Source organism: Phacochoerus africanus, chromosome 8 (genome assembly GCF_016906955.1).
Source record: "Phacochoerus africanus isolate WHEZ1 chromosome 8, ROS_Pafr_v1, whole genome shotgun sequence".
NCBI lineage: Eukaryota > Metazoa > Chordata > Mammalia > Artiodactyla > Suidae > Phacochoerus > Phacochoerus africanus.
Genome location: NC_062551.1, coordinates 74,229,915 through 74,249,948, shown reverse-complemented (window position 1 = coordinate 74,249,948; position 20,034 = coordinate 74,229,915). Strand labels below are relative to the sequence as shown.

Genomic DNA, 20,034 nt, shown 5'->3' with positions numbered 1-20,034 from the left:
CACACTGAAGGAAGGGATCCAGGCTGAGATGCAGCAGCTGGGCGTTGGCTGCCCCCCACTCAGCCCAAGCCCTTTAGCAGGAACCACCCTGCTGGTCAATTAGAAAATGTTTGCACTTGGGCCCAAGTGCACTCGGGTGAGATGGGTGGGGCCACGGGTGCCTTAAAGCAGCGACCCCAATTTGTCCACATTCTAGTTTGTACTCAGCCAGGCTGGCTTACGCAACCGCCCAAGCCACAGGGCACCCTGTGTTCTCCCTGGCAGGGCTGGTAGCCAGCAGTCCTGGTAGCCAAGAGATAACATTCTCTCAACTATTTATCAGGCCCTGGTCTAGGAACTGGGTGGCAATAACTTCTATTGAAGGAGAACTCGAATTTGCTGACACTGGTTGCTGAGCCAGCTGAGATCCTGAGACTGAACCCAGGTCAGTGAGCAGCGGCTTGTGGTGGTTGATGGTGATGTCTGCAGGGGGAGGGCAGCAGCTCTGGGGTGATTGGTGATGTCTGCAGGGGGAGGACAGCAGCTCTGGGTTGACTGGTGATGTCTGCAGGGGGTGGACAACAGCTCTGGGGCCCAAGTCTGGAAGGAGCTTACCTGCTGTGACCGCGTGGTCCCTCCTTAGGTTCTCGCCCTCATTCTTCAGGGATGCGATTTCTGAGTTCCTCTCTGACAGGGTTTGGCACAGCACCTGGCTGTAGCCTTTCTGTAGGGCGCTGATCTGTGGGAAGAGGCAACACACAGTCAGAGGGGGCCAGCCAGGTCTGCAGGACACACCTGTACTTTTCCGAGGCTGGACAAAGAGAGTCAGGTTGATCTCGGGTCAGGGTGTTGGAGAAACCGAGCTTTTTGGTGATAACCAATTAAAGGGACAGGAGGGGGCCCGTTCCTTCAGTGACCACCATTTCATACATAATAAAGATATAATCAAGTCTTATCTTTGTGCCCACACAGAGGCTTGGGGATGGGTGGCTGCCGCGGGTCCCTTAATGTGCCATCCTATGACCTGTGGATTTTTAGCCATAAATAGACCAGCTGCCGGTTCCAGATCACCTAGAACCAACTGGATGCAGAGCAAAGTTCAAGAGACAGGAGCAGGTTATAAAAGTAATTCCCTCTAGTGATTTAACAGCAGATAGCTTGTACCTCATGGAACACGCCAGAGTTTACAAAGCCTGGGCACACCTGCTATATCCATACCCTCACAGCATCGCTGAAGCCTGCGGTTCCCGGTAATGGCCCCGTTTTGCAAGGGAGCAAATTGAGACTCAGAGAGGTGAGGTCTCATGCTCAGCATCCCATGGCTGGTCAGAGGTGGAGTGTGATTCAAATCCAGTCTTTAGTTGCTCGGTTCCACCTTTCCGGATGGTTCTGGGAACCAGCATTAAAATTTGGAGGCTGTTGGAATTCCCTAGTGGCTCAGTGGGTTAAAGATCCAGTGTTGTCACTGCTGTGGCTCTGGTCGCTGTTATGGAGTGGCTTGGATCCCTGGCCCAGGAGTTTCTGCATGCTATGGGCATGGCCAAAAAAAAAAAAAAAAAAAAAAAAAAAAGAGGAAATACAGGAATTGTGGGTAGGATGACCACAGGCCGGCCCTATCTAAGGATGCTGCAAGTACCCTCCAAGTCCATGGCTCAGAGCCCACCCACCCAGGGTGTGTCTCCATCGAAGGCAAAGTTGGTAAGCAGCTGTCAAGCCTTGGCCTCTGCAGGCAGGTGCCTGAGGCTGGGAAAGGGAGCTGAGCCCGGAACCCCTCCCTCTCAGTCTGCTGCGGCTGGACTGCTTGTTCTGTGCTGCCGGGTCTTTCCTCTCTCAAGTTGCCTTTGCCTCTTTGATTTTTCAGATGTCAGCCCTCAGTACTCCCATGGGGACACGTTTATTGAGGCATAAACGCCAAGCAGTCCGTAGACGGGACAAGAGCTAGCTTGTTTCGCTAGATCAAGATGGAAGTGAGGAGGAGCAGGATGTAATTTCTTTGCTCTCCTAAGACAAGGCTGCCAGATTTAGGGGGGAGGGAAAGGATGCCCACTTAAAATAGGATTCCAGATAATGAATAATATTTTAGTGTGTGTCCCATGCAGTATTGGGAACATATATGATTAAAAAAAGCTAAAATTCAAATTTAACTAGGTGTCCTTGTTTTATCTGGCAACCCTACCCTAAGAGAGTTCTGGAACATCGGATCATTCAAATACCGCTTCCACTAATTTTGCCATGTCTCTTTGCTCATCCCACTGTAATTTCTTAGCGTTCTTCTTAGAAGCAGCTCACTTTTTAGACTTAAAAGCATGTATTAAATAAAAAATAACTGGTGTAAGAGTAAATCGAGACCCATTATCTTCAACAAAAAAAATAATGAAAAAGAGGAAACGCAGGAATCTCTGTTCGCCTCAGACCAGGTTGCAGGCATTGCATAAAAAAGACTTCGGGGAGGGGGCGGGCATGCTCGGAACCGGGGTAAGGGTGCCGGGGTGGGGTGGGGGGTGGGGGGGGTGGGGAGGTGGACCTTGCCACCAGATGGCGCTCACGGCCTTTGGTCTTGGCTCCTGTTCCTGACGATCTTGTCACTATGACACTGGTAGGATGAACTGAAGCGTCAAGGTTGCACAAGTTTTTCTGGCTTGTTTCATGCACCATCATGGTTCAGAGATTATGGCCTTTGGGGCAGTTACACTTTTGTCCCTGGGGCATCGGAGACATGGGCGAGGTGGACTATCCTAGAAGTTTGGGGGGAGGTATGGGGGGGAGAACACAGGCCACTCTGCTCCCTATTTTCCCCACGTCTATATACTTTTGCATATTTGGCCTTTGGAAACTTCGAGTGAAAAAAACAACCCTTTCAGCTCTTACTGTTCTCTGTGGGGGAAATACAACTTTCCCTCAAAAGGCACTTGGTTTTATTTGCATGATATCAGAGGCAGAACACACAGAGACAAACTTCCAGAAGGGCTGGGAAAAACCTACTCTTCCTCCTAAAGACTCCAGTGCTCTGGAGAGATTAAAAAATATTTCCAAGTGTTGCATGTTAGGATGTTGGATTGCCAGAATAACAACAGCCTTCAAACCTTACTTACTTGCGCTGCCAAAATAAATATCCATGTTGTCTGCAAGCGGCATACATCCCAAGATGTTCAAATGTCTGTTATGCAGCGTGATAAAATGAGCACTGAATCATAAGAAAGTTCGTAGTGCTAGGAGGAGTGATTGTTTCAAGATAAATAATTTGGCTTCTAATTAGCACAGGCGTACAAGAGCATGTGGAGGTAAGACTTTTCTAGTGACGTTGTAGTGGACTGAAGATCTGTGAGAGCAAACCGTTATGGACACACTTGCAGGGACCAGGGAGAACATGTAATCAGAACAATAAATCAACCGGCCAGGTGGCTCATACATCTGGTTGAATGTTCTGGAGGCAGCAGAATATTTCAGAAACTAAACTGTCTGAGTTCCTAGTGTGGCTCAGTGGGTTAAGAACCCGACACAGTGTCTGTGAGGATGTGGGTTCGATCCCGGGCCTCGCTCAGTGGGTTAAGGATCTAGTGTTGCTGTGACTCTGGTGTAGGCCCCCAGGGGCAGCTCCAATTTGACCCCGAGCCTGGGAATGTCCATGTGCTGCAGGTGCAACCATAAAAAAGAAGAAAATAGGAGAAGAAAGAAAAAACCAAAATGTTAGTGGATAAAACTGTATTTGAGTTCAAACCCAGGCAGCCTCTGCTGCAGAGGTGCCTTGTTATAAAATATCCCCAATCGGCTGTAAGCGAAGACCCAGTGGAAGGGGAGGCAACAGAGCCGCCAATCAGTGCATTTATGTATTTATTTATTTGCTTTTTAGGGCCACACCTGTGGCATATGGAGGTTCCTCGGCTAGGGGTTGAATCGGAGCTGCAGCTGCCGACCTACACCACAGCCACAGCAACACCAGATCCGAGCTCAGTCTGCAACCTACATTGCAGCTTACAGCAACGCCGGATCCTTAACCCACTGAGTGAGGCCAGGGATTGAACCTGCATCCTCATGGGTGCTAGTCGGGTTTGTTAACTGCTGAGCCACAACAGGAATGCCAGTGTAATTATTTCCAGATAATTTATTTTATTTTATTTTATTTTTGCTTTTTAGGGCCTCACCTGCAGCATATGTTGGTTCCCAGACTAGGGGTCAAACCAGAGCTGCAGCTGCCAGCCTATGCCACAGCCACAGCAACTCGGGATCCAAGCCTTGTCTGCGACCCACACCACAGCTCACGGCAACGCCAGATCCTTAACCCACTGAGCGAGGCCAGGGATCGAACCTGCATCCTCATGGATACTAGCCGGGTTCTTAACCCATTGAGCCACAATGGGAACACCAGCCAACTTCTTTTTCATCAACTTTGGTGAGATAAAATTTATGTATGAGCTCAATGGCCAATTTTAAAGTAGTTCTTTCAAAAAATTATTATTTTTGGATCTAGTTTCAAGAGAAAGGAATTTGACGGGTAAAATCTAGGCATTCTGGGAGGAGAACTTTGTACCAGCAGCTGCCTTCAGGGTGTGATAAAGGCCTCGGTGTTTGGAACGCTGAGGGGTCCTTCTCCCCGTCTCCAGCTCTCTGGCTGGGGGTGGGTGGGTGTGAGGGGTGGTTACTGGAGCCTTAGAATTGGGTGAAAATATGAAGTGGGCATGAGAGCATAGGCTCTGCAAGGAGGTAGAGCTGAACTCAAATTGCACTGCCGCCCTCTCACTTCCTGTGCAAATGTAACAACCTCCTGGGTGTCTCTGAGCCTGCCTCAGTCTCCTCCTCTGTCAAATGGTATGTGTCAGAGGACTGAGCTTTAAATAAGCTGATGCAGGGTTCCCGCTGTGGCTCAGAGGGGTTAAAAGCCTGACTAGTGTCCATGAGGACTCGGGTTCCATCCCTGGCCTTGCTCAGTGGGTTAAGGATCCAGTACTGCTGTGAGCTGTGGTGAAGGTTTTGCAGGTGCGGCTCAGATCCCGAGTTGCTGTGCCTGTGGTGTAGGCTGGTAGCTACAGCTCTGATTCCACCCCTAGCTTGGGAACCTCCATATGCTGCAGGTGTGGCCCTAAACAGAAAAAAAAAATTAATAAATACAGTGATGCATCTCGAGTGCCTGCCCCAGGGCCTGCACAGGGGAGGTGCTTCATCAAAGTTGGTATTGTTCTTACAAGGCCAGGAACCTGCCAAGTCTCAACTCCCGGGATCTGTGCCCCTCTCCACCGTGCTATGCTGATTACCCATCTCCAACTCTCTGGGGGCTCCCCTCGATGCTCTCCGGGCTCTGCCTGAGAGCTGCTGCCCTGTGTCACAACGCTGAGGCCCCGACCCACGTGCGTCTCCAAGCCCTACCTGGCTTTTCAGGCTCTGGATCTCTTGCTCCTTGGCGTCGACGTCTTCATCCAGAACCTGAAGCTTGGGCGGGATCACCCTCTCGTTCTGCCTGGAGGTGGCTGTTTCCGACAGCTTCTGACTCAGGTTGGCCACTTCGTTCTGCAGGTTTGCTATCACGGCGTCTTTGTATTTGGATTCCAGTTCAAAATCCGAGAGACGGCTGACTTCTTTTCCCAGCAGCAGAATGATTTCATCCTGGGTGGAGGCCAGATGGGAAGTTTACTACGTGTGGGTCCGGGTGCAAGGCAGATCCCATTAAAAAAAACAGAGGAAAGGAGTTCCCGTCGTGGTGCAGCGGAAATGAATCCAACTAGGAACCATGAGGTTGCAGGTTCGATCCCTGGCCTAGCTCAGTGGGTTAAGGATCTGGCGCTGCCGTGAGCTGTGCTGTAGGTCGCAGAGGCGGCTCAGATCTAATGTTGCTGTGGCTGTGGTGTAGGCCGGCAGCTGTAGCTCCGATCAGACTCCTAGCCTGGGAACCTCCATGTGCCTCAGACGTGGCCCTAAAAAGCAAAAAACAAATACATGTATATAGGAAAGATGTAGTCATTCTTTGGGGAAGGTGAGGGCAGGCAGGGAGGGAAAAGACGGACTTTCAAGGTTCTCTCTGTCCCTCGGAGAACCTCATGGAGACGAGAAGAGTTTGGTTAAAATGAGGTACCTGCACAGAGATTCCTGTAACGGTGTTGTTAACACCTCGAAGGTAATGAAACTTTCCCTTTTCCCCAAATTATCCTTTCATGTTGAGAACAACCATCCCGCTTGGGAACTGTCATTGCTAGAAAGTTTATGTATAACATTTTTATTTGTAATATTCGGCCTAGCACACAGGAGGGAGGTAATTAGGAAAACAACATTCTGCCTATAATGAGGGCCATTATTTAACTTGAAAAATGGAATACGTTCTCAAGTATGGATTTCCCCCTTTCTTCTCTTCTAGCAACTCCTGCCTCCTTTGGCTGTTCACGTAAGAAGTCTTTCCAGGTAACTGAATCTGGGAAGTAACTGAGACAGCGATGATGAGGTATTTGTGTGGGCTCATGTAAGCTTTGGGCTGGAAAAACAAAATCGCCAGCAGATTTTACCTACAGGTATAATTAACCCCAGCCTCCAGCTCTCCAAAGAAAAGGGTTTGCAGCCAAAGAATTCATTAGGTTTTCCAAGAAAGGAAAAAAAAATTCCCCCCCACTTTTCAGCAGAAGTCATCACTAAAATGTCAGGAAAAAATGAAGAAAAAAAATTTCCCCAGATTCATTTCCAAATGCAGCCACGGAAGGAGGTAAATGGGCAATTTCTAGGCCAGCTCCTTCCCTGGGGAGCTGCCCAGTCGGCCTCACGACCCTCCAGCTCCGTGACCTGGGGAAGGACAGGGTCTTGGGAAGCCTGTTTGACATTGCCAACGGCTGCCAAGGGTCTGCCTTTGGGTCCCAGCAGATGCCTGTGGCAAAAATTCAGGCAACAGCATCATACAGAGTCCATGCTCCTGGCAGCTTCCCCTGTTTCAGCCAGTCATGACCAGCCAGGTGCTTATTAATTATTCCTGCAACAGATGTTCACTGAGCAGCTGCAGCAGGCAGGCCCTGGGCTGGTGCTGGGGCATGAGACGTCTGCAGAGGGTGCCTGTAGAGCTGGGGGCTCTGTCTTCCTGGTGAGGGCCCTGCACCTTCCTGGAGGGAGTGCTCCCCCTTCCGTGTAGTCTGGGTAGGACTGCCAGTCACGTGCCCTGCTTCTTCCTGTCCCACCTCCTCATAACCCAAGCTGGTCAATCAGAGTTTTCTCAGAGGGAGAGGATCTTGCCTCCTTTTGGATCAAAGACTTTAAATGCATAGGTCTGTTTACTTGAATCTGTCTTTTCCAACATACAAAGCTGGCCTTACGTAGAAAGCCAAACTCTGAAAAACGGAGGGAAGAGATAGCAGGGCGTGTTCTGATGATGTCATTTGAGCTCCTGGATCCAGCCATGCCTGAAGCTAGAAGCCCTTTAAATTTTCCAATAAGATGAGCCAATAAATGCTTCCCTACTTAAGGTAATTTGTTTACTGTCACCTGAAGGAGCCTGGCAAGTCAGGGCATAAATGGCTCATAAATAGGAAAAATTATAAATGTGGTGGCATTATATTTCCAGTTTTAAATTGAGGTGGTTTGAAAAATGCCTACAAATACTTTGTAGTTTGGCCATCAAGCAGAGGAGTCTATTTCCCCACCCTCTTAAGTCTGGGCTGGCCCCATGACTTGCTCTGACCAACAGAAAGATGCTGCATCATCTCCAGGCAAGGCCTTACAGGCTGTGCTGCTTCTGTTCTGGCCCTCCGGGAGCCTGAGACCACCATGCTGTGACGAAAAAACCATATGCAGAGAGGGGCCCACCAGCCCAGGCATCCTGGCTGAGGCCCCAGATATGGGAAGGAGGCCACGGGAGACCACCAGCTTGGCCCAGCCACCAGCTGACTACGGTCATATGAGTGAGGCCAGGCGACACCAGCAAAGGAACCTTCCAGGTCAACCCATAGATTCTGGGAAATAATGAATTGCTGTTTTAAACCACTAAGCTTTGGGGTGGCATGTTATACAGTGTCTGAGCCTGGCTTCCTACCTTCCTGCAGCATTTCTCAGAGTCTCCCAGGACACCTGTGTTGGAACCCCTGCCTCTGACATGAGCCCCCAGTGGTTCTGCTCCTTACACACTCAGAATTGCTGCAGCCCTGGGCCCTCCCTGGTCCTTAAGGAAAGCAAGACGCTGTGGACTGCTTCTTTCAGAACAGCTTTCAGATTGTGTCTAAGCAGGTAGAAATCAGTCTGGGCCCTCGCCAGGAGGGCTTGAATTCACCTGTTCTGTTCACACCCCTGCTATGCTCTAAACCTCTCTGGCTCTTCAGTGAGTCTCTTTCTCTGCTCAGCCCCCCCCACCCCCCGGACTTCAGTGCTCACATCTCCCTGCAAGAAACGTGTTTTCTCACCATTGTTCCATCAATCAAGGTGGACTAAGCTGCTGTGTGGGAGTTAGAAGTGCCCATTTTAGAAGTTATCCAGAACTAGGTTTGAATCCTAGCCTCGATCTTTCCGCTGGGCAACCCTGAAGAAGCTACTTAACCTCTCTCAGCTTCGGCTTCCCCATCTGCAAAGTGAATGGGATAAAAATCTATTTTGAGGGAGTGTCCTTCATGGCTCAGTGGTTCACGATCGCGACTAGGATCCATGAGGATACAGGTTCCATCCCTGGCCTCACTGATTGGGTTAGGGATCCCGAGTTGCTGTGGCTGTGGTGCAAGCCGGCAGCTATAGCTCCGATTCAACCCCTAGCCTGGGAACTTCCATATGCCTTGGGTGCAGCCCTAAAAAGCAGAAAAAAAAATCTGTTTCGAAGATGATGTGGATTAATGAGCTAATGATAAATGCCAAGTGCACGGGACACAGCCTAGTCCACAGCAGGTGCTCAGTACCTCGTGGGGGTAGATGCTGTTATTTAGGATAAAATGAGCAGGTAGCAGACTTTTGGCTGAATGTCGTGGGAGTTAAGAGGTGGTTTCTTGTAAGTAGCATAAGAAGGCACTTCTAGAGACACAGAGAACAAGAGGCAGCTGCCATCCGTCGGTGGTCCCTCTTGTGGCAGTGTCCCCATCCTTCCCCAAGGCCCTCACCTTATCCTGCTGGCCCAGGTCCTCATCCATGAAAATCTCCCTGGAAGATCCTGCCCCGGGAATTTCCTCGGCCACCGACTGTCCCGACAATTCCACGGCATTGGTCCACACTAACACACAAAGTCAGCAGAGAACACAGAGGAGACTGTGAGTTTCCCCAGAGTCTTAAAGTGTAGTTATATACATTGGTGTGTGTGCAAAAATATATATATGCAAAATAAAGCACATATATATACATGCACAAAAAATATATAAAATAATATATATATACACACATGCACAACTAGGCATATTTTTGGCCTCACCTGTGGCACATGGAAGTCCCCTGGGCCAGGGATCAAACTTGCGCCACAGCAGCGACTCAAGCTGTTGCAGCGGCAATGCTGGATCCTTAACCCACTGCGTCACAGGACTCTTGAAAGAGTATTTTCAAATTAACCTTCTCATTCACACAACCTTTGCAATGAAAGCATTCCAGGTGTGTTAGAGAGGCAAACAGCCGCCTCGTTCCTCTCCCCCAGTGTTCACTGGGCTGATTCACTTCCAGGGGTCCCTTGCCAGACGGTGGTCTGTGCCGAGTAAGAACCGGTGACCTTGGCCAGGTTGTTTACTCTCAGCCTTAGTTTCCACATATATAATTGGGGGGGGGGGCGCGACACACGAATGGTCTCTGCTCTAAAGAGCTTTGGGGGATTAAACAGTGCACTGACGGAGAGCAGGGGTTGGCCACATCTGGCCCCCTGCCTCTTGATGTAAATAAAGCTTTATTGCAACACAGCCACCGTCATGCATGGCTGCTTCCCAGCTACGAAGGCAGAGTTGAGTCTTTGAAACGGAGACCATATGGGCCCGCAAAGCCTAAATTAGTTACTGTCTGGCTCTTTACAGGAAAAGTTTGCTGGCCCCGGATACAGAGCATTTAGCACTAAATGTTAGCTATTTTTACTGCAGTCGTAGCTTTTGAGAAAGCACGAGTGGATTCACAGGACAGAGATGGTTCTCCAGCTTTTACTTTTCCACCCGACAATATCAACACCGTTTCCTGCATCAGCACTGACAGCTCTACTGCGTTCTTTTTCATGGTAGCCTTGTGGTCCGCTGAACCAGCTGTTTTCGAAGGTGGTGAAGCTTTAATGTTAGTATTAACAGGGAATGAAGCGCACGCTGTCACATTTGTGGAAATTCATTCCATCATTTATTCATTTGTGCACTTCAGAGCCAATGATTTTCTCCCCAGGTCTCAAACGTGTTTGTGGACCCCAGATCCTCTAGTGGACACAGCCAATGGCCCATGGAGCCCGGGGAACGCACGGCCTTGCGTGGTGGATGAGCCGCCCTGGCCGAGGTGCTTCCTGGGCCACTAGGAACAGAGGGGCCTGGACTCCCAACCTCCCTGTCTGTGCACCTGGACATGCTGGGGTCACAGGCAAATCCCGCCTCTGCCTTGTAATGGGTTGGGTTTCTTATCTCCTTTTTTTCTTTTTGGCCCAGCAGCAGCTGGAGGTGGGATCTCATCACGGACGTGGGATTGACCCTGCGCTGCAGTGGGGAAAGCACCAAATTCTAACCACTAGACCTCCAGGGAGCTCCCTCTTATCTGTCCTTTAGAGGCAGTTTAACAAACCGCTCCAACAAGACTCTCTTCGCAGATGCGCCTGTCTCTTTCCCTTCGGTGGCGGGCGTTTCCAAAGGCAGACACCTCCTGCTGGAGTGGGACCCCCTCCCTGCCTAACACCTGCCATCACCTCCTGTGCTCTTTTTACATGACTTCGAGGCACCTTCCTCTGGAGCACAGCCTTCAGCCCCACTCACCTCCTGCCCACTCCCACCCCCCCACCTACCACGCAGCCTCTGCACTCCTGACCCTTCTACCCCAATGCTGTTCCCTCCTCTTGGCACTTACCAATTGTCACTCGCCTTTCAGGGGCTCAGCTTGAGTGTCACTCCCTTGTGGATACCTCCCCAATCCCCCAACTAAGTCCATACCATTATGCACTCGTGGGGCACAGGTACCTCCCCTGCCTGGTGTTGTCATGGTTACCAGCTTATGGGTGTTTTCCTCTGATGGTTTTATGCCCGTTGGTCTCCCTGACTGGTCAGTAAGCTCTATGAGATTGGGAACCAGGTCTCAGTTTTTGTCCCTCAAAATGAGTTTAATAATCCCATTGTACAGATGTGCAGACTGAGGCACAGAGGGAGAAAAACCTGTGCCCAAACTCACCCGTGAAAGGAGGTCAAGGCCCAGGGGGAACCCCGACCCATCTCGATTCATTATGCGCTGTGCTGAGAGGGAAAGGCGCTCAGGGTAGGGTCTGAGAACAGAAGCGCAACACCTGGCCCCCTACTCACAGAGGGTGTCCAGGAACAGCTGGCCAGCCACAGTGCTCACGCCAGCCCTGCCAGGCTGGCACTATTTCTAGACCTGTTCAGACCCTGGGAACCAAGGTCAGACCGGCTGAGGCCACACATCTGGTATGAGGCAAAGTCAGGGTCTGAGCCAGATGATCCGGTTCCAGAACAGGACACACAACCACCTGGCAGTAAGTCTTTCACCAGTGTGGACCTGTGAGTCAGGGATTCAGGACCCGGGTTCACCCCGACAAGCTCAGCAGCAGGAAGAGGGTGTGTGGGGGCTGTGTGCGGGGAGGGGCTCTCTCTCTCCTGTGGGTCCAGGGCTGGATGTGCTTGATGGAATTTTAGGGGCCACCTGATGAAAGGGTTAAGGTGACCAACCGCTGAGAGGTTCCCAGGATGGGAGGACCCAGGCAAATGCGGACAAGTTGGTCACCCTGGGAGAGCTGAGACCCTCCAGCTCCCTGCCCATCCGCCTGGGTTTCCTACCACCACGGGACAGGCCTGCAGCTCCGCCAGGCCAGCAGGACCCAGGGAGTCGAGTCGGCCCTGCCGAGTGCAGTGGGTGCTCTGGCCTCAGCAGGAGCGCTCGCAGCAGCGCTGGGAGATGCTTGCATATTCCCTCCGAGTTCTGGGCCACGTGAGGGCAGGCCTGGGGCCCTGGCCGAGCACCAAGACCGACTCCCTTTCACTGTCCTTCCCATCCATCCTCCCCCCTTGACTTCTGGAAGGCAGCTGCCACCAGGGGTGAAGGAGAGGAAAGTGCTGAACAGAAGGAGGGGCAACCGGAGGGCTTCCCCGGGGATTCCGGGAGCTGTTTCAGCAGCTGCCCACCATCCCCCTCCACCTCCCCAACTAGTCTGTGATTAGAAAACTTTAATCTGAAACTCACTTCTGCCATCAGACCCTCTTGGATTCTGAGCAGCTGAGCCCTAGCTGACTAGAGCAGCAGCGCCTGACAGAAAAGTAATGAGGCTACAGAACGCGATTTTCAGTTTTCCAGTTGTCACATTAAAAAGGTGAAAAAGAGACATGAAATTAATTTCAGTGATATCTTTTTTTTTTTTTTTGGTCTTTTTGCCATTTCTTGGGCCACTCCCGCGGCATATGGAGGTTCCCAGGCTAGGGGTCTAATCGGAGCTGTAGCCACCGGCCTACGCCAGAGCCACAGCAATGCAGGATCCAAGCCATGTCTGCGACCTACACCACAGCTCATGGTAACGCCGGATCCTTAACCCACTGAGCAAGGCCAGGGATCAAACCCGCAATCTCATGGTTCCTGGTTGGATTTGTTAACCACTGCACCACGACGGGAACTCCAGTGATATCTTTTATTTAATCCACTGTATTAAAAAATTATCATTTCGACATGTAATCACGACAACATTAAGATATTTTACCTTCCTTTTCTTTTTTCAAATCTAAAAATTAAAAAAAAATTGGGGGGTCACAGCATGCAGCAGCTTGCTGTGGGATTTCAGTTCCCACACCAGGAATTGAACCCAGGTCGTGGGAAAGTGCCGAGTCTAACCAGGGAATTCCCCACATGCCTTTTCTTCTGGGTATGAAGTCTTTTTCTTTTTCTGCCTTTCTTTCTTTCTTTTTTTTTTAATGGCTGCACCCATATGGAAGTTCTTGGGCCAGGGATCCTGCTGTGTAGCACAGGGAACTAGATCTAGTCACTTGTGATGGAACATGATGGAGAAAAATGTGAGAAAAAGAATGTGTACATCTATGTAGGACTGGGTCACTCTGCTGTAGAAACTGACAGAACACTGTAACTCAACCGTAGTGGAAAAAATAAAAATCATTCAAAAAACTATCTAAATAAGTAAATAGTCACCCCACCTATTTTCTGTTCTCAGTAATTCTTTTTCCCCCACCTCCCATGAGCTCTTGCCATTAAGATTCTTGGAGCTGAGGTTTTATTGCCTGTGGAAAAGGAAGGGTGAGTATTCGCTGGCTCAGGCTGATTTTACCCCCAGGCAAAATGATATTTTTGAGTTTGGGCGACGTCTGGAGACATTTTTGAGTGTCACAGTTAACGGGTGGTGGTGCTTTGCTACTGGCCTCTGGTGGGGAGGCGGCAGGGATGCTGCTAAACATTCTATAGTGGGCAGGACAGGTACCACACCGAAGACCTATCTGGCCCCTAATGTCCTCCTGCCAAGAATGAAAAACACCGACCTGAAATAAATAGGTCCTTGGCTTTGGGTTTCCAGACAGCCAAGACTTTTTCAAGTCTCAAGTAAGGCGACAGTCTAACAGTAAACTAATTGTGTTTGAAGAGCCCAGCTTTGCTAATAAGAGAGGGAAGGGTTTTCTCAGAACCCTCAGAGAGAGAGGTGTTTTCTATCAGGAGCCAGCCTGGACGACTGGGGCACAGAGTTTGCTCCAAAGCAAGAGGTAGAGAGGCCCAGAGTCGGCCAGGAAGGGACGCCCCACCACCTGGGAAGATGAAGGCCCTTCTCTGGGGACAGAGTCAGGGGAAGCAGGTGGAAGCGTGGAAACAGCTGTGGCCTGGCTGTTTCCACGTCTACCTGACAAAGCCCAGGTAGACGTGAGTCCCCCTGGGCCAGACCCTCCTTCACTTCTCCCTGAGAGAAGCCCCAGGTTCCACAGGGCGCCAGAGAGACGAGTGGGGAACCCCACCGATTTCAGTGGAAAAATTAAAATGGTGGCGTCAAAAAGAGAGAGCCCGTGTACCAAAGAATGGATGTTTAAATAACTCTGTATATACTCATAAGACAGAACAGACTCATGATCCACGCACCGAAACGGATGAATCTGAGAAATATTATGCTGAGTGAAAAGAGCCTCCCCCAAAGAGCATATACTGTGTGATTCTGCTGACTTGAGATTCTAGGGCGGGAGTATCTAAACCGCGGCGGGGAAAGAACTCAGAAGAGAGGTTGTCTCTGGGAGGCGGGGGCCAGGGCTGGGAGCTGACTGGGAAGGGACGTGAGGGAACCTTCCGGGGCGATGGGGATGTCCTGTGTCTTGAGAGGAACTTGGGTTTCACAGGTGGGTGCCACTGTCCAAATTCAACAAACCCGCTCAAGATCCACACCTCTCGCCGTGTGGCAGCCAGTCTCCACGGTGGCCCCGTGGTTCTCACAGTCCCTCCAACACTGGACGGACTTGACATGAGTCAGCTTGGGCTGCCATCTCAAAATGCCAGAGGAGGTTTTAATGACAACAGCAAAAAGTATTTTCTCACAGCTCTGGAGCATGGAAGTCCACGATGGAGGTGCCAGCAGGGTTAGTTTCTCCTGAGGCCTCTGTCCTTGGTGGGCAGACGGCTGCCTCCTTGCTTGTCCGCACGTGGCCTTTTCTCTGTGCATGTGAAACCCTGGTCTCTCTTCTCTCTTCTTACAAGGACACCAGTCAGACTGGATTAGCACCCACCCAAATGGTAGATAATTTTAACTTAATTATCTATTTAAATACACCATCTCCAAATATCATCACATTCTGTGGCACTAAGGTTTGGGCTTCAACATATGAATCTGGGGGGGAACACAATTCAGGCCATAATAAAGCTTACCTATGTAACCAAGGATACTGCAGGCATGACAGAGTGATGCCTGAGGTTAGATCGAAAAGGACACAGCGGTCCTTGCTCTCTAGGACTGATCTTGGCTGGAAGAGCCAGCAGCCACGTCATGAGGACACTCAAGCAGCCTTTGCAGAGGTGCATCTGGTGAAAAACTGAGGCTTCCCATTCAAAGCTGTGTGGATGAGCCACACTGGAGATGGGTTCTCCGGCCCCAGGCAAGCATCCAGAGGACCACAACAACCCCAGTCAACACTAGGATCATCCCCTCACGCAAAACCCCGAGCCAGAACCACCCAGCTAGGCCACTCCCAAATTCCTGACCCAGAAAAACCCTGAAATAATAAGTGTTTATGGTTGTTTTAGACCCTCCCATCCAGGAGTAATCTGTTACTCCAAGAATGGTGCCAAATTTAAAAAATTCTAAAATGTGAACTGGTTTGGGATGGAACAGCGGCCAGAAGCTGGAGGACTTTTGCCAAGAGCCTTGGAGAAAGCCTGGAGAGGCTGTTAGTAGAAGCCCAGTGGCCTTGAGGACGTGGCGAGGGAAGGTTTCTAGGAAAGTGAGGACAATGTTGCTGGGGTTACGGGATCCTTGTTAAGTGGTGGCAGAAGGTTTCCTAACATGTTGCCTGTGGTCACAAGGAAAAGTTGAAAATGTCCCTAATGAACAGAGGGACCAGGCTAAAGAGTCACCCAGGCAAAGTGCTGGAAGGTGCTGCCTGGTTCCTTCTTCCCCTTTGCAGTGAAATGTAAGGGTGAGAGGCAGTTAATGGAAGGCCTGTTAAACCAGGAGATGATGCCTGAGCTTGAAAATTCCCTGCCTCTTCAGGTAGCAAATGAAATGCAAGACACCAGTTCTGGGCAAAGATCAAGGGCGAGTTCAGGAAAACACGGTCTAAAGCAGCAGCTGAGTGTGTGACTGTAAAATCCTTTGTTAAGAACACAGGTCCAGGGCAGTGTCCCAGAGAACCATTAGGTCAACTGGGCTTCTAAGAAGCTTCTGAGTCTGTTCCTTGGCAGTCTCAGCAGAAGCCCAAGGTAGAAAGGCTGTGTTAATAAAATCTGTGGGCATGGGTTTTGCCTAATAGGATGACCAGCACTGCCAACTCAGACTGACAGAGACCCACAAAAGTAAAAGCAGCTTCTGGACCCCCAAGCTTCTACAGGTAGGAAGCAGACTATAAAATAATGCAGCTGCAAACATGTGATACCTTTCATTAGAAAGGCAGAATGACTCGGAGGGTGGAATTTAGGTTCCAGAGGGCAGAGCCAGAAGCCATGGAAAGTCATTTCTGGGCAAGAGCTGGGATGAAGCCTAATCAAGGAACTGCCAAGATTTCGCCAGCTGAATTTCAGAACTGCTTTGGGCCAATGACTCCTGCATGTTTCCTCTTTTTCTCCTGCTTGAATAAGAGGAGTGATGCAGCAGCCATGCCATGTCTGTCTCACCACTGTATGCTGGGTGTGTGAGGGATGGACAACTTGTCTCTTAGTTCATAGGTCTTCTCATTTCTGGAAAAAAGGATTTGATGAGCTGAATTTAAGGAATGACACCCAGGAGCCCCATCTGTACCAGGGCTTGATTTAGAATGAGATTCTGGAATTTGAGGTGGTGCGGTAGTGGGGTGAGACTTTGGGGAGACCTTTGGAGAGAGTGGGAGGGGGTGACTCATGGAGGACCAGAAGCCAGACTGTGGTAGCCAGCCTCCAAGATGACTACCAATAATTCTTGCCTCCTAGTCTTTAGGCCAGGGTGTAGTCTTCTCCCACAGTGGAGAGGGCTGCTCTGTGTAACAACAGGGTACTGCAGCAACAACAGAGTTAGTCATTAAGAGAGGCTTGGTCATAAGAGAGGTTGCAGTTTCCATCTTGCTTTCCTGGACGACTGGCTCAGGAGAAGCCAGCTGCCGTGTCACGAGAACACTCGAGCATCTCTTTGGAGAGGTCCCTGTGGTCTCCTGCGGACAGCTATGTGAGTGCGTCACCTTGGAAGCAGATCCTCAAGCCCCAGTCAAGCCTTCAGGTAACCACCATCTTCCAGAGCCACAGCCATCCTGCTAAGCTGATCCCAAGTTCCTGACCCACAGAAACTGTATATGATAACACTTGTTTGGTTTTTGCTTTAGGCTAAGTTTGGGCAAAATCCATTATGCGACGACAATAACTAATACACATTGCACCTTAATGTTACATGAGACAAAAACTGCTGAATTCTAGTTAAGGGTATATGCTAAAACATTTAGGGGAAGACTACAGACATACGCAATTTATTTTGAAATGTGTCAAAAAATAAGGTGGATTGATGAAGGACCAGGTGGACGGGTGGACAGATAGATATGTAATAAAAGAGTGTAGCAATTTTTTTCTTTTGTCTTTTTGGGGCTGCACCCATGGCATATGGAGGCCCCTAGGCTAGGGGTCAAATCAGAGCTGCAGCTGCTGGCCTACGCCACAGCCATAGCAACGGGGGATGCGAGCTGCATCTGTGACCTACACCACAGCTCATGGCAACGCCAGATCCTTAACCCACTGAGCAAGGCCAGGGATCCAACCTGCATCCTCATGGATACTGGTTAGATTCATTTCCACTGAGCTACAACGGGAACTCCAACAGAATGATAATGGTAGAACTGGCTGGGGGGCTGTTTTCTGTAAAATTCTTTTTACGTTGCTGTATGTTTGAAAGTTTTCATATTAAAGTATTGGGGGAAAATGGCTGGGTCATTTCTTACCGTGGGTGGCAGGAACATGAGCGTTCCCGAGAGGAGGAGGAGGAGGATGTAAACTGTAGAAACCCGACTTGTTTGCTCCTTAGTTTGTATATTTCAGAATAATGACTTACTGGAAAGGCCGAGGGAGGTGGGTGGCTAGGTGAATGGCCTTGAGCGAGACCAGGGGAGGGTATGGAGCCACTGAGAGACCTGGGGACGCACACGGGTCTGTGGCTGGGACTCAGAGGACAGAGCATGGGATCTTCACACCAGAGGCCACAGATGGAACCTTGGAATCGTGCCGGGGACTAAGTCGATGCAGCCATTCTGCCGGTGAGGCTGAGGGCATGGTGACAGGCAGGAAGTCTGCTCCCCAAGTGCCAGGAGGGCTTCCAGGGGAGGAGTGGGGGGGAACCCTCACAGCTGTGTGACCCCAAGGTGACCAGTCACCAAGATAACCAGCCTTAAATTTGACAGCAAAGCACTAGATTAGATTAGATTAGATGGAACATCTCACCTCTGGAGAAGTAATTTTCTCCATAAGCCTCTGCCTCCCCCAACCTATCGAGTGGTAATAAAATATTTAAAAACCTCCTAAGGCAAGAGAGATTTTAGTTACCAACATTTCTGTACATCTGAGTCAAAGTATATAAATTTAGCTTCTGATACACATTCATATGCATGTACGTACACACACACACAGACACACACACACTCACCCACCCCAGCGGCCCTGACGTGTGCAGACGGGCAGAGCACAAAGTCTGGAGGGTGACGAGGGTGACAGTTGGTCTTTTACTGTTTTCTTACTTCCTGCTAAGCCCCAAGTTTTCACAACTGATCATGTTCTACTTTTTTTTTTTGCCTTTTTCTAGGGCTGCACCCTCGGCATATGGAGGTTCCCAGGCTAAGGGTTGAATCCAAGCTGTAGCCGCCGGCCTACACCACAGCTACAGCAACGCCAGATCCTCAACCCACTGAGCAAGGCCAGGGATCAAACTCGCATCCTCATGGATGCTAGCAGGGTTCATTAACCACCAAGCCACAACGGGAACTCCACGTTCTACTTCAGAATGGAGAAAACAAGCAAGACCCGAGATCCATCCTCAGGGTTAAAGCCCATCCCCCAGCCACTGGGGATGCGCCCACAAATACCTTGGTTGATGATGGGAACCCCGTGGGCGGGGCCATCCATCACGAAGGAGAACATCTTCCCGCCGGCGCTCACGGGCCGCTTGTGGGAGGCAGGTGGGACCATGGTGGGCCTGGGGAACCCCTGGGACCAGCTCCTCTGCACTGGCGCTGGCCGGATGCCCGGGTGGAAAGGAATCTGTGATGGCAGGGGTGACTGGTTCGGCTGCTGTGTGGCCCGAGGTGGCTGTGGCCTTGACCAGGGTGCTGGGCCCCTCACCCATGGGAAGGAAACCTGCAGGGACAGACAAGAGGGTCAGGGGAGGTTACAGGGTGCTGGGGTGGTCTCTACCCTTCTGTCTCTGTGACACAATTGCTGCCCTAGGTTAAGTGGAGAAGTCACTTCCTCCAGGAAGCGCTCCTAGACTACCCCCAAGGATGGGATGGCGGTCCCCACTATGGGTTGCATTGCACACCATCAGACCACTATCTGTCAGCTGCAGCCTTCATGCCAGGCACCTTGCCAGGAGATTTGCCGGTATTACTTCATTTAAGACACCTGACACTCCAAGAAGAGGCTGAGGCTAGCAAGACCCAGTGACTTCACCCAGATTGCAGATTTGGAAGTGAGCTGCTGAGCTGGTAGAATGTGATCTCTAGGAAAATAAGAGCTTTTTGTCTATCTGGCTCACCACTGTATCCTCAGCATCTAGAATAAACCCCTGGCACACAGAGAGGAGGCCCCCAAATACTGGTTGAACGAATGAATGAACAAATCTCAGATCTGAGCCCAGCTCTCCAGGACCCTGAGGCCTGCTTTCTTTCCATCCACGCTGAGTGTCTCCGGCACCGTTACTCCACTGTCCCCCGGAGCCAAGAGCTCTGGGATAGCAGGCAGCCCCGAGTGGCCCACTGACCTGTGACCCTCAACATCCGCCACACCTGATTCCTGGCAGATCTTCCATCAATATCTCTGGAGGGAACCCGTCACCATCTGACCCCGTGGAAGATGCTTGTAGCTACTTTCAATGGAGGACATGGGAATCCACCTAAACCGGGAGGTGCTGACGCCTGGCTCTGTCTTGGCTTAACGCTGCCGTGGTGGTGGTTTCTCCCCGCGGCTTGCGGTTAAACCATGACGTCCTACGTGCTACTGTTTCGTGTATTTTACTCATCTATTCCCAACAGCCCTGCAGGGGAGAGCCCTCCTTATGGCTGGTTTCCAAAGGAGACTTGGAGAGGTTAAGGAATTCAGCAACCT

The 20,034-nt window shown here is 50.5% G+C and overlaps 1 protein-coding gene across 11 annotated transcripts in view; it reads right to left on the bottom strand.

Moving 5' to 3' along the window:
• FHAD1 (forkhead associated phosphopeptide binding domain 1) overlaps window positions 1-20,034 on the bottom strand; it is a 133,620-nt gene that overhangs the window by 79,891 nt on the left and 33,695 nt on the right. For 10 of the 11 annotated variants that reach the window (XR_007136481.1, XM_047791956.1, XM_047791957.1 and 7 more), the window contains 4 exons: window positions 18,798-19,068; window positions 9,021-9,130; window positions 5,341-5,577; window positions 595-718 (listed from right to left, as the gene is read on the bottom strand). Coding sequence is in view for 10 of the 11 variants with exons in the window: in XM_047791956.1 (XP_047647912.1) it covers window positions 595-718; window positions 5,341-5,577; window positions 9,021-9,130; window positions 18,798-19,068 (742 nt within the window). In the remaining variant the exon portion in view is untranslated. The remainder of the gene's footprint in view (window positions 1-594; window positions 719-5,340; window positions 5,578-9,020; window positions 9,131-18,797; window positions 19,069-20,034) is intronic. The other variant, XM_047791965.1, reaches the window with a different exon arrangement.